The sequence below is a fragment of the Heliangelus exortis genome, chromosome 1 (genome assembly GCF_036169615.1).
Source record: "Heliangelus exortis chromosome 1, bHelExo1.hap1, whole genome shotgun sequence".
Classification (NCBI taxonomy): Eukaryota; Metazoa; Chordata; class Aves; order Apodiformes; family Trochilidae; genus Heliangelus; species Heliangelus exortis.
The window spans coordinates 189,728,466-189,743,243 of record NC_092422.1 but is presented as its reverse complement, the minus strand read 5'-3'; the positions used below and the strand labels follow the sequence as shown (position 1 = coordinate 189,743,243).

The window sequence follows — 14,778 nt, the reverse complement described above, 5'->3', positions numbered from 1 at the left end:
AAAGTCTGTTCCCACCACAGAACATGAGAGTAAATGAGGAAGAGAGTTTGTGTTTTGGCTTCATATTATTTGGGTGTTGACAGGGGCAGAGTGGGGAGGAAGAAAACAAAGAAAGTAAACCCCACAGAAACTTAGGTAGGAATAAAAGTTTTGTCATAAAGTCCAGCGAATGTAAGGGGGAAAAATGAAACCTTACTTGCAATACTTTTCTCATTTTGATTAGTTGTTAGGAACGGATTTGGCCTGGGGTAAGTTAGATTTTATGATATAGGTTTGCTATGGAAGAGCTGGATTTCTGAATTTAATATAGGGAGGGGCATAACAGTGTTTCTTGTAACTGTGGAATAAGGTGAGGCAGGACACTGAGTGCTCTAAAAATGAGTTGCCAAAATTTTTAAATGATCTAATTCCCAGGGTTAATGCTTTAGTCAAATTCCTCCTGCCTTTTACTGTGGAGATTCAGGAAGCTTCAGATAAGGGGTGGACATACATCCATCCCAAAATTCAACTTCCTTCTGCCCACACACTCCTGTGCCAGAGTCACAGCAGACTTGGTCCTGCAATACCATCAGCCCTGCTAACAGTGGTGTGGGGAAAGCTGGAGCCCAGTCCCATGCCCTTAGGTGACAAGGCTATGATCCTATATAACCATCTCAGTTGCCATGGGCCAAAGTTGGCCCTTGAATGTCTTTGTTGCCCCTTCCTCTCCCTCAGCCAACCTGGAGCCCAATGCCCAGGAGGACCAGTTAGCAACATGTGTGGCACAGCTGTGCAGGACCCTGCCACTTTATCCCAAGGGATGGACACCCCTTTCACACCATCCATGATAAATTCCACTGTCCTGGCCTGTGTCAAATGTTGTAAGGCTTGCAATAGCCCCTGTGGGCAGTGATAACTCTGCTTTTCCCTTTCATCCCAGTGTCTTAAAGGTTCTAAATCAGTTAGCAGGAGCTGATTGCTCCATCATCCAGAAGAAGGGAGGCTTCTGAATATGTGGAGCTCTGACTCAGTTGGGGTTTGTCCCAAGACTCATAGCCCTCAGAGAGTCTCCCCCTCATGCTGCCCTCCACCAAACAATGTCCGTGTGATGGTGAGAAGTTGAGTTTACTCTGTTCACTCTCCCATGGAGACCTTTGCTTTTGTTCTGCACTTCTTTGTTCTGGTAATACAAGCTAAGAGCCTCTTGAACCAGCATCTCTTTATCATCTTCATCACATCAAGTGCTGCACCTGTACCCTCAGGAGGGAACACAGAGCACACGAAGATCAAGAAGATAAACCAGCCTATATCTCTTTGAAAAACCAAGCAAGCACTGAGATGGAGTGGGTGTGTTTGTCTAGGGGCTGGGCTTTGCATTCTCAGATGTTCCTGCTGGACGTGGGAATCAGGCACAGGCATCTTTTTTCTCTTACTGAAAGTATTTGGAATATCACGACATTTGTCACATACATCTTACTGGCTTGAAAGAAAATTATGTGCTCGGTGTATCTCACAGACAATAAGGAATGAAATCTCATCCTGCCTTCATCCTACTTTGCAGTTTTGTGGAGTTATTTCAGTTTAATGAAAAGGGAGACATAAGTAGGACCCCTGAGATAATGAAATACCTGTCACAGAGCATATCAGAGGCAGAAGCAGCATGAGAGGCCACAAATCCTACCTGTCCTCATTCCAAGCCTGCTGTTAGATGGTTCCTGAGTATCTCCCTACAGATCCCATTACTGCTGTGCCTGAGAGCCACACTTCAGGCTTTCAGCTAGATGGGGAGTCAAAATCTCATTTGCTCTATGCTCCAATCTGTATTCAGTAGCTAGAGATGTAGGGGCAAATCATATCTCATGTGGGCTGGATGGCAGCCTCTGAGTGCTGATCCCCTCCATTAACTGTAATCAGAATTTAGCCAGAACTAATTCAAGAGGGTAGGGTAAATTTCTACCCACTCCCACACCAGTCCTATAAATCCACCCTGTTTTTTACTGGTGTGTTTGAAATGAACCATCACCTGTTTTTGGAAGCTAGGAGAATACATTTAGGGTCCTTGGTGTTTGTTTTTTTATGGTAAGCTGCAGGTTTGTGCAGGCAGGGCTCATCTGTACCCATGCTTTTCAGCAGAGGAGATGTTGCTTAAATAGCTGTTTGTGTATGTGGAACATGGTTATCTGTTGCTCTGTTTCTTTCCTGACTCCTTTTAGTGGGTGTGGATCACAACCTAGGCTAAAGAAGTAAGAAAATTCCCAATATCACTCGGTTGCAGTATCCCTGACAGGCTGGTAACTTCCTTGCCATCCTGTCTCTGCACTGGGTATCTGTGCTCAAATTTGGAGCTGGAAATATGAGAGCAGCACTGATCCAATGTACTATGCTGCAAGGGCCTGAAATTGTGTTAACAAGATACCCAGACATTTTCTTCAACCAAGAAGAAGCAAAGGCAAATTCTTGGTCCCATGGAAATCAAAGACATAGCTTCTATGTATTAAAATTTCAGACCTTTCTGAAAAGGCATTAGAGATTTGCTCATTCTCTCACTACATAAAAATCACTGATCTGCTTTCAAAAATCACTGACATTAAAACATGAATTCACATTATAATGGAAAAAGAAACAGGAGATGAGAAAATCATGCTGTATGCTAGGAAAAATACAGACAGAATGAAGGCATTGAATAGCAACTCATTTTTTTAAAGTTTTAAATTGGAAATAAAATCTACTGAAGCTAAAACTCTACAGGGTTTCTAAGACTTCCATGTTGATTTTAAAGCAAATTAATTTGATTCCAAAAAGAGACTTCTGTTTTCAAAATTCGCAAATGACAGGTATAGATTTTTTTTCTCAACTTGAGAAGCTTACACTCCCAATTCATAAAAAGTATAAAAGATATGCCAGTCAAAATAAAAATGAAATTTTCTGGCTGTATCTAAATGAATTTTTTCCCCCTGTAGTTTTGGTGAAAAACTGCGGTTAGTTTAGCTTTCTATCTAAATCTTGGGTGGAAAAATGCTTGAGTGCTTAAAAAATCTTTGCATGATAAAATGATTAGGAATCATACTGAAATTAATATTGTCCCCTGACAGGCTAAAACTGGCCTCTATTAAGAGTATATGAATTTAATCTCATGAAAATACCCATAGTGACAGAAAAAGTTTCAAAATAATCGAAGTTTAAATTACTAAACTGCCTACTAATTTGGGTTGGCTGTTGCTGCCTGAAGTGTCTCCTTGGCAGGAGCAGAAGCACATTGCACACTTCTGCTGTCCCTTGTCATCAGTCTGCCAGGACACAGCGTTGGGAAGGGCTATGCTGCTAAAAACTTTTTATTTGAACAAGAGATTCGACAAATGAGAAAATAGTTTTGGTGTTTTAAGAACTGTGTGGAGGAGGAAGAAAAGTGATGGTTCCTGTTTTCCATAGGTTTAAAGCCTAAAAGGATGATTCATTTTGTCCCTAGGCTGTTGCCTAGAACACATGAGATGAATAAATACATCAAATGCAGTTACAGCATGACATGTGAGATGTATGCATTGCCTGTGCATCTCTATACATCATAGCACCTGACTGTCCTTACACATGCAGCAGTCTTTGGGTGACCAAGTGACACGATGAACACAAGCATTGTCTTGCTCAGGGCAGGCATGCAGCTTCAGCTCAGATGAAGGTTTTGAAGCATCTCAACTCCCAGCTGCTCTTGCTGAGAGCATTATGTTTTCTGTTTGACTGTGTCTTTGTTAGTAGAGCATAACCAAGCTCCTTGGTCCTCCTGAATTAACACTTGGGGAATGTGTTAACATGTAGAATGTGACCAGTGCCACCTGCCCCTCCTTTATTTCCATAGTAAAGAAATCCAGGTACAGAGGCTGCAGAAAGCCCTGCTGTGCTCTGAACAAGTCAGCTACCGGTATGCTGAGGGACCAGGGGTCCTAAGGGTCTCTACATAATGAGACAGGGAGGAATTCTACACATACCTAAGAAATTGGGGTATTAGCCACACCAGCCATAGACCCCTCCATTGGGAGAAGCTGTAGGGATGTAGTCAGTAGTATCTAGAGATGGTTTGAATAAAATGCTGAGATCTCTGAAGGAGGGAAAAGTTCAAGCTCCAATCTGACAGTTTCACATGGTTTCCAGTGTTATTAATGTTGTACCAATATTGAGGGTCTCTTGGGACCGAGTATGTTGTATTATGCACATACTCATCCTTCAGTTCCTCCTGGAGCTAATTCTCCTACAAAGTACAGCATGATGTTTCCTTACTATCAACTCAGCCAGCTGAGATATAAGTTTAATGATACATAGAAATACAAGCTAAACCTAGGTGCTTCAGAAGAAATCCATACATGGAACAACCAAAATACGTGAAGCTTTATTCTTAACTTGTTTGCCCCAGAGATGCATCTTGTTTTGCTGTGGTGTAATATTAATGATAAGCCTAAACTCAGTCATATGTGATGGCAAAGAGAGATGTCATGTGCTGGGCAGCCAGTGCCCATGAAGATTGCTGGTATCATTGCCAGGTCATCTACTCTCTCTCCACAAGCCTCCTGCTCATCTTTAATCTAGCTTTTTGTACTTTGTCATTGAGCCTGAGGATCTGTAACATAAATAATCGTGCTATCCCACATATTTAAATATTTTATACGGATCTGATTTCATGGTAGGATTTATTGCTTTGCCACTGCAAGACCATTAGCCATTGGCCACAGTCCAGCTATTATGGAAATTAATTAAAAATCAAGGAAGAGAATGCCAAGTCTTGGCACAAAGTGGGTGACTGCCTCATGTAGCAGGTGGTGAAATGACCATTGGCCTCCAGACGTGCCCAGATGAAGCCTACCCGGCTGTGAATGAAATAGAAATTGGGGTGTGGGTAACATTTCCAAGACCAGCTGTTGCCATCTCCACCTCTTCCTTCTGCTGGAAACAGGAGGAGCACCAAGCTTTGTTTTTTTTAGAGTTCTCACCATGTTCCCCATCACTCTTCTTCTTTCTCTCTTCCTGCGACAGGAGTGGCCTTGCCTGGGTACCATGCTGGTCTGAACTTCAATAATAGGTGCTACTGGAAACTTATCTGGCTCTTACTGTGACCAATGAACATTTAATTAATAACAGTGATATTCTGTATGTACCAAAAGAGAAGTTATTACCTGTAAAGTTTACTTTCAGGAGATAATCTTTGTACAGCTTCCTGCCATCCAGATGCTTCATGGCATCACAGAGTTTGGTGGTGTTTGGACACAGAGTCCGCTGCATTTTGTGCAAGGCATGGGCCATTGCATACACAGCATTCACAACAAACATGATCTTGGATTCTTGCTCATAGTTGGAACTGTTAATGGTGAAGTGCTTGTCACAAGCCTTTTTATGTGGTTTTCGGTTCTGGAGGTTACACTGGAATTTTTGCTCCCAGAAGTCCTTGAACCAGGGGTTGCGCCTGTTACTGTAGGGGTTGAGGCTTTGGAAGTACCTGTCGAACTCTTTAACAGGATGGGAAGCAAGTTCCAAGGTGATTGCCCCAGCAGCTATGTGCTCGTTGCCCTTGACGATGCTCTCTTGAGCGCCCCACCCGTCGCTGGCAATCCAGGTGAAGGAAACGTTGAAGCGGTTGGCAGCCGCGATCAGCTCCCGGGAGTCGTCTCCTCGCATGAAGAGCACCACCACCCTGGCGTTGGGTTTCTGGAGCAGCTCTCTGATGACACCATCGTAGGACTTCCTGATGTTGGACCTGCCCACCTTCTCGGAGGTGGCGATGCAGATGTTGCGCAGGCGAGCTTCCTGCTCGAAGGCTTCAATCCCTGTCTCCCCGTAGTCTCCTTCCGAAGCCACGGTTGACACGTAGGTCCAGTTGAAGTACCGCAAGATTTCGGCCATGGCTTTGGCTTGGTAGAAGTCGGGGGGCACGGTCCGGGCGAAGTAGTCGTAGCGGGATTTGTCGCTCAGCTTGGCACTGGTGGAGGCGTAGCTGATCTGGGGGATCTGGAAGAGCCTGAGCAAATTCGCCACCTGGAAAGGAAAGGGGAAGAAAACACGTTTTTAAAGGCTGACGTTTATAAAACTGAACAGAAAAATCTCGGGAAACGCATGAACTGTTTTTTTTGTTAGATGTTCTGACGATCACAGATTGAGGGTGTTGGTAGAGGATGTTGATGACCTCTCAGGTGAGAGCAGTGCTCTCTTTATATGCAGAACAGCTGTTTTGTTTCCCCATTAATTACCAGGGTCCTACTGGGATTATAGTGGAGCTTTTTTGTCTATTTAAACCAACAGAGAATTTGACACAAATGGGCAATCTACTTCAGTCTCAGCCTGTGCTCCCTATGAAGGTCTGGGTACCTGCATACCTTTTCTGGTCATAGTGTGATTCATCTTCTCTGAGACTCAATGTGTTTGATAACAAAATACATCAGTAAGACATAAATTTCTCTTTTAAGGGAATATTGCAGACACACATGTATGGGCCTTTTACAGAACTTTCAGACCTCACTTATTCAAACTTTTTACCCTTCTAAACTCTTTGTTTTGAGCAGCTCTCACTGCAGCCCTTTTGAGATGGGAATATTTGTTCCATGTTAGTACTCCTCCAGTGCTGTAAAATGTCAGATTGACCTATAGCTTTTCATAAATAATAGAAACTTCTAATAATCTCTAATTGCCCTTCTTTTGTGATTTGTGTCATCCAAACTCCTGTTTTTCTGTGGGTTTCTTCATATGTTGCTGTGTCCCTGCTTAAATATTCTCAAATCTACTCTTAATCTCATAGAAGTGCAGCTCCCAATAATATCTGGAAAGAAAGGAAAGGTTATGACTTTTTTTCCCTGTGATTTCTTCTTAAATGACAAAGAGAAGACTTTGGAGTTCTGCTCTTCATGCATAGAAGTTGTGTCTAGTAAATTAAATTTAAAACTGATTTTGGAGTACAGCCTGATAGAATCATTTGAAAATTGAATAGTTTGCTTGAGATTCCTAAGGGAAACTTAATAAATATTACCCAACCAATTAACTGTTCACATTTCCCCCAAATATTTTGTTGACCAAAAGCTACATCTGTGAGAATTCAAAGGCAAAGGACTGTTTTGAAAAAATGTTTTGGAACAAGGAATATTTTAGAGGCTCAGATTTCAGCAAAATAGGTTGTCTAGTAAAAAAAAACCAATTATTACTTTTTATAATTGCAATCCATACCTCTTGAGATTTTATAGATTTAAATCTGTCTTTTCTTTAGTGCAGGCACTGGATGAGAGTCTCGCTGTGGTTCATCTCCCAGTATAAACTGGTGTAACCTATTGTCTGAGTCAGACTCTGCTGTCTAACCATGCACGCAAAGTGCCTTTCACAGCCCTCTGAGCTACCTGAAATGACAAACATAGAGGGACCCTTATCTCCTGTCCTTCTGTGGCAATAGGAAGGGGAGGCAGGATGCACTGGTGTCTCTGGTCTCTAGGTGCTTGTGTCTGGGGAGCTGAAACACATCTTCATTAAATTAAACCACTCAGGGTGGTTTATTTTTGTTTAAATAACAACAAAGTCCTATTCTACACTGCTTGAAAGGAGTATCCTGACAGAGAGCTTTGGCTAATGCCCTACAGATTTGCTTATGGCATAGGAACATTGTTGGAAAGTGTTGTGGCTGAACAAGTTACTGCCCCTCAAGAAAGCTGATGCATCCCTGACCACCCTGTTAGATGGTACCATGCATTATACTGCCTTTTGCTAGAAATGTGGGATCTAATTTCCATTGTGGTGATTCAAACAAGCAGCTTTGAAGCAATGGGGTGGCCTGAGAGGTTTGTTTTGTTGCCAAGGTGCATTGAATGGTCTGAGAATTGTGAAGCCTCTGTGGCTTTGTAAATTTTGATTGCTTGCCCACATATCTGCATGGTTTGGTTCATGTATCCTCACTCAAAAAGAGTACTTTGGCTTGGTCATAAGAATCTCCATGGTGTAGCTGTTCTGAAACATTTATTGCAGTACCATGTGGGCTTGAATTGCTATTCTTGTCTCTGTTTGTTCTAGCATTTATTTTATTTGAGCTAAATCATAAGAAGGATAAGCAGACATATCATTCTGTGTTTTTTTTCCCAAACTGGCTAAAAAGAACTAATTTTTCTAGCTAAAACAATGCTATTCACTGTGTAGTCAAGCCTTCAAATCACAGAAATATACTCCTAGCAAATTAAGCACCTTTTCTACTGGCCATGATTTTTTTTAAACTAAGCAATATCCATATGGAGTGAAACTGAGCTACTCTTCTTGCACAAGGAACTTCTGAGCCTTGGCGGTCACTGTACTTCTAGGGTCCCAGCAAACTGTATGTAATTCTGCTTCTTGTGCTATGGGAAGATAGAATCTTCCCTGTGTCAATGCTGTTTGCTGTACTGTTCTTCACTGAAAGCTGTCCAGATGGTAGGTTTTTTGTAGACCTAAATTAAAAAATTATATGTCTGATTAATCACAGAGGATAGTGACCCAGTCATCCTTGAGAGCTTCAAGTGGAACTCAGTGAAGTTGTATTCATTATTAATTCAGATCAGGAGACTCTTCTGGAAATTCTGAAGTTGGGGTTTTTTTGGAATATTGTAACATCTTGATTTTAGGGACTAGTTTTTCCAAAGAGCTCAGGTGCCATCTGAACTGATGCAACCAGTTTCAGAACAGCTGGGAAAGGCCACCCATTTCCATGCTGATCTGATTCTGAAAGTCAGATCCTGATGATAAGAGCAACAAGAAAAAGGCACAGATAAGAGGCTTTGGAGGGGAACTGCTATCTAAGGCTATGTCTCTTCTGCAGTGTCCCAGGGCAAAAGAGAACAGTGAAATGTGAACCAGGTATGTGCACTGAGACTGAATCACCTGAGGCATAGCTACACCACAGATCCACGCTGCCCTGGGATGTTTGCTACAGCTTCAAAATTGCAGTGTAGATCCAACTTTTCTTAAATGAAATCATCTATTTTGGCAAAGCTCCAGGAAGAAATCAAACCATGGTGTATGCAATTAGAGCCTGAAATCCATATGTTGGCATTTAAATAGCAGTTGTAACCTGTTTTTTTTCTGTCAAAACTGGTGTTTTCTGCAGATGCTTGGCACCTTTGAAGATGAGGCTGGGTGTTCTGTGTCTGCAACCTAAAGCAACATCAGCTACGAACAAAGCAAAGTAATACAGCCAGGTTCCAGTGTGATGGGAAATGTTTATCTGCCACATCTGTCATTTCTGCTTCTCTGTGCATCAGTGACAGTACTAATTACCAGTCCAGTTTCTAATACTGAAAGAGGCTTCCTAATACCTCTCCACAAGAAGCAGTGAATTAGGTACAGCTATCAAACACATGATTCTGGTTTCTGAGTCTATTTCTGGCCATTTGAGCATCTTGATGATAGATGGGGTCAGGAAGGTAACTTCTATATGTCGCAGAAACTCATATATGGTTTTATTCAATCCCATCAAACATTTTGCCCATTGGCTGTAGGACTTCCTTTGCTGCCAGTAAGATATTTTCTGATGGTTTTGATTTAAATTTCCCTTCTAGCAGCATTTCTTAGCTGTTACATGGATTGTTTGATTGCACATGGAACTAGGAACACATGAAACACTTGGGGAAAAAAAAGATCTCGAAAATGTGAGAACAGATACAGTTTACTCAAAACAACACCAAACTATGTATCTCACATTGGTTGGAAGGTGGAGATGCATTGTTAGATGACAATGCTCTCTGTACTTCTAAATTTTACCATGCCAAAGTCTCATACCACTTAACATGGCTTAATGAATCTCATTTCACAGAGCTCCTTTGAGACTGACAAGAACTCCCGTGGATGATTTGAACAGACAGTAAATTAGGCTGCTGAGCAGAGTGGGATTGAGGTAGAGGAGTTTTTTCTCTGTTGAAAAACTGGAGCAATCCCCTTCTCTCTGAACTACAGTCTGTCCTATTGGAGATTCAGTCACTGCCTTTGGTCTTCTGAAAAAATCTTTCTGCTCCTGGGAGAAGTTTCTTGTCCAGTTTCCCACAACAAGAGTGTGGTGAAGCTGTGTCCAAGGATGTCCTATTGTCTAGGTCATTACTGCGAGAGAGGAATCAAGAAGAACCACTTTGAAGAAATGTGTCTGTGTATGTTCTATCTAGTTCATAAATCATGGTAATCTACAGTGTGGGCTTTTTGTTATTAATTGAGTAACTTCAGGTCAGACTGCAACTAAAGCATTTACTCCAATTAATAGTTTTCTTTTAAGTGCTTATTTGAATTTTTAGTTTTTCTAAAATCTAAAGTATTTTAACCAAATAAAGAAAGTGTCATTTTAAAAAGGCAGGAGAAAACCATTTATTCTGAATGAGCTGGAGTGTGGGTGTATGTTAAGTCATGGACATAATGTGAAAAATAAATGAGGTATCTGTCTCTAGTCAACTGCCCATGCTGGCCTCTACACCCTCCTCAGGTTCCCAGCTCCCGGCTTGTGCATTTTATGCTAAATTAGAACCTCGTTTCTTTCAATTTATAACCATTTTCTTTCAACCTGATTGCCATGCCTCTCAATACAGACACTTGCTTTGTCTTGTTGAGAACTCAAAAACTGATATTAGGGTCCCTCAAAACTTTTTCTTCTGTGGGATAAACACACTCAGTTCCCTTTGTCACTTCTTGTAGGGTATGTTCTCCAGCCTCTCCTCCCTGCAATCATCTCTGTATTTATTAAATCTTTTTTATTGGAGGGCCGAAAGCTGAACATAGTATTCCAAATGTGGTTCAATGACAACAGAATAAATAGAAGTAAATAGAATAAATAGAAATATATTTTCCAACTATTTACTAGATATGTCTTAGATATAGCCCAGCATGCTGTGAGCCTTCAGTGCTGCCAGATTGCATCGTGGCAAGAAATATGAACAATAAATACTGAAGGGATAAGCTCCACCATGACTTTACCTATCCTCTTGGAATTCAGTAAACTCATGGCTCTCACCTTGGGAATAGTGTGACTTGGCTTGGGTACCTCTGACATACTGATATGTCCCTCCCAAATGGTCCCCTGATACCCTCCCAAATGGTACAGATTTATTTGGGAGGGGGAGATCTCCTGATGAAAATGCAACTACTTAGCTCAGACCAAAGAAAATGCATCAGTCCAAACTGTGCTTTGTTTTTAAAGGGAAATTAGGAGCTTCAGTTCCTTACCAGTTTGATTTGAAATATCTGTCAGTCTGAAAGGTCCTCTCTCCATAGACCATTTTAAAACTCTGGGTGTGATGTCTGGGATATTATAATAACACTGTGAAAGAGTTTCTACACAGGGGCTATGTCACCACCTTCAGCAGGAAATACTCATTTGGGTTCTGGTGGAATTCACGCTCTGACCCTGGGAATGCATTGGTTGTGCTGACATCTCAGTCCTTTTAAAAGTTAAAGGTCAGTTGCCAGAAGCAACAGAGTTATTTAGTAGTCCCAGCCTGGCTTTTACTCTTATGTAATCTTCTGCCACATTGCAGGACTGGAGCTGTGGTTTCTGTCATGCTCTCTCTGTGGTATTAAGAGGGCTGTTCACTAGAGAGTGAGAGTTGTTCCTTAATAAAATTTGTGCTAAAAAGTAACTCAGGAAAAAACAATTCAGTAGAAAGTAAACAAAAATGTCAGTTTTTTATATTTTTTTATTATTATTTTTAAAATTTTTTTGTTATCAGAAGAAGAAAAGAACACATTGTTTTTAAACCTTGTTCTTCTGAAAGTTTTGGGAATAGAGCTGTAAAAAAATAGCTAAATATCTGTAGCAGGCTCAATATCTGTCACATCTAGAAACAGTGTTTGAACAGTGAAAAAAATTGCATCTGTGCATTGAATTTCAGAAATAGGGAATACTGTTAGAATAACATCTAGGATTTCTGTGAAGGACCCAAGAACTTTTTTTTTTTTTTTTTTTATATGCATACCCTGTGCAATTAAAGTAAACTGAGGACATGCAGAGAAATGTTGTGCTCTGAGAGAAGAATTGTCTGGAAATCTTTTTGCCTACAGAGGATAGCACAGTGAGCTGTTGGGTATGCATTCTGTCAGAGTTGAGTGTTGAAGTAAACTAAGCAGTAATTTGGCACACTGACAAGAGGTCAGTGCAGAAGACCTTGCTTTATCCATGAGGAGTGCAACTCTTCTCTGAGACTTGGTCAACCTGACTGCCAGTGACTCCTGGCACAATTACACATGATGAGAAAAGGAGGTAAAACTGGGGCTGATGGTTGCAAATCCATGAAATGGCTGCTGGAGTTAAAAGAGCCACCACTGATAAATATGGTTGTTTGAGACTTGTTAAATTATGCATACATCCTAGTCAGGGACAGATGAGTGTGGGTGATATAAATCTATCCCTAACTAGTTCCTATTTTTACCCACTTTTTTTTTTGCAGTTACATCCTTTTCCCCTTGTAAAATAATAGGGCTCCTTCTTACCTCTGATCTCATGGGTTACTTACCCATCCCTTTTAAATCATATCATCTCCTTTTAGAAAAAGGAAAAAATGGTCACACTGGAAATTAAAAAAAAGTAAATAAAAATACCTTCCCCCCAACAAAAAACCTGCACAGGAATCAATTACCTCAGGATTTTCAAAGAAGCAGCAAGAGGGAGGTATGCACATGGTTTTGAAATCTCTAGAAAAGACATGTCCAGTGCTGTTTGGGTACTTTGAAAACCTCAGCTTAGTGGTTGCTAAGTTTCTGAATGTGGAATAGAAACAAAAAGAGGAACAAATAGCAAGAATCTGGCTGAAAGGCTGTGTAGGGAGAGAAAGAACAGAGGAGAAAAAGGGAAAGTGTTTAAAGGAGGCACAGGAAGTCAGCATGTGTAGCTTAAATGCTGATGGTAGGTAGCCAATCTCACAGAATTAATCTTTTGATAAGGTTCTGTTTTAGTTTTACAGGCACAAAATCACCAGAATCTGTCAAGCTTCTTTACAAGCACAGCAGAAATTACATCCATGCTGTGTGGTCCCTGGTGAGCCCTGGCAGCCCACCCATGGTAACTTCCTTGTATCCTTGTTGGGTCAATGCACAGGGAAACAGAGCTCCATGTTGTTATTATTATTTTTTAATGCAGTTCTAAGGATTTTGCAGTATTTTTAATGGTTATGATAGTCACAATTTACTGTTGAGACTTATTGGCAGGAAGATGGTTTATCCTTGGAGAAGGAAATGGAGAAGGAATGTTTTCTTTCACGTTCTGTGAGCCCATGACACTCTTGTGAGGCTAAGGAGAAACAACATCCAGGAAAAGATTGCCAGTAAATTATTACATATTATGCACTTCATGCCAGGTGGTCACTCACTTAAGAGAGAGGTCTTAGCTTTTCTGGTATCAGTAATGTAGTTTTAAACATTCTCCAGTGGTTTTTGCTAAAGTTTGCCTAAGGCACAGCAAGAAATTCAGGAGAAGGCAACTGGGTACTGGTTTCTATCCTGTCATTTTATTATGCATGAGGCTCTAATATGGGAATAGCTTTCATGACTGTAATCTGGTGATTTTGTGGGCTGGTAGCATAAGGTAACTTTACAGCAGGCTAAAGCCCTGTATCAACATGAATAGTGGATGTGGAAATGCAAACCCAGCCCATCTAAGGGATTGTCTTAATGTTTCCAGGAGAGTTGACTGAGGGCAATGGCCCCAAATCTTCATTTTCAAAAGATGGGTGCTGTTTTCAGAAACAGAGAAAAAATCCAGCACTTGAAGAGCTGTATTCCTGCTTACACATTCCTGGCAGAGCTGACCTGGGTCCTTTAATCACAAAATTTGGATTGGTTACACAGGTGCTCTGCTGCAAAAATGAGCAATGCTTTTTTCTTACCCTTTTTCCATCACTGATCATCTCCCAGGGAAGCATATTTGAAATATCTGTTGTAAATTAGGAGAGAATGGATAACCTTGTTCAAATGAAAACTCACTAATCCAAAAGTCTCCAGACTTTGGAGAGTTTGCTTTCTGATCATAGATTCAGCTCACGTCAGAATTCTATTTCATGAAAACAGTTTTTTTTTTTTTCCATGAGATCTTCATTGACTGTGAATCCTGGCTTGGGTTTTGAGAGATCAAATGCTGTGCAGATTGGGCTCACTGCTAATTTAAACACACCATCTAAAAACTAATTATCCAGATCATCATTAGTGATAATAGCCTAGTCTGACCAGAAAATAATTAAGCATTCTGTGTTCTCTAGTTGTTTTTAGTCTCTGCAAAAAGTGTCTATTGTGCATACTGACTCAGTGGGGAAGGTGTTCACTGCTGATTTGCCAGCAAATTCCTTTTTCCTTGGTGGAAGGGTAATGAAAGAAGCAGAAATCTGACAGCAGGAGCATCATGAAGTGATTTGCCAGACAGCTGTCCAGACAAGATTCTGGGAAGGGGGAGTGAAAGGAGGAGAATAAAAGGTATTGAAATACAACAGCAAATTCACAGGAGGAAAAGAAAAAAGTAGAAACAATTTCTCAACTGAGGAGCTCAGTGTGGTCTATTTTAAGTTTAAGAAACAGATCAGAGGACTTTTTCTCAGGCAAAAGAGAAAAGCTGGATAGGGCTACATCTGGAAGCACCCAGCACCCTGAGTACTATTTGAAAGCACAGGGAATAGGAATGCTCAGCCTTGCACATCCTCCTGCTGATGTGGTTTGATGTTCAGCAGTGGTACCATTTCAGTGGCTACTGGAGCCATTCTGTACAGATGGCTGTCTCTAAATTAGGAAGTCTCTTCTTCTGGTGTGGCATCAAAATGTACAGCTCTCAACTGCTTACATCTTCAGGGCTGTGTCTGC

At 41.1% G+C, this 14,778-nt stretch overlaps 1 protein-coding gene across 4 annotated transcripts in view; it reads right to left on the bottom strand.

The window, feature by feature from the left end:
- GRM3 (glutamate metabotropic receptor 3) overlaps positions 1–14,778 on the bottom strand; it is a 104,056-nt gene that overhangs the window by 26,288 nt on the left and 62,990 nt on the right. For all 4 annotated transcript variants that reach the window (XM_071734056.1, XM_071734058.1, XM_071734057.1 and 1 more), the window contains one exon: positions 5,139–5,994. In XM_071734056.1, coding sequence (XP_071590157.1) covers positions 5,139–5,994 — 856 coding nt within the window. The remainder of the gene's footprint in view (positions 1–5,138; positions 5,995–14,778) is intronic.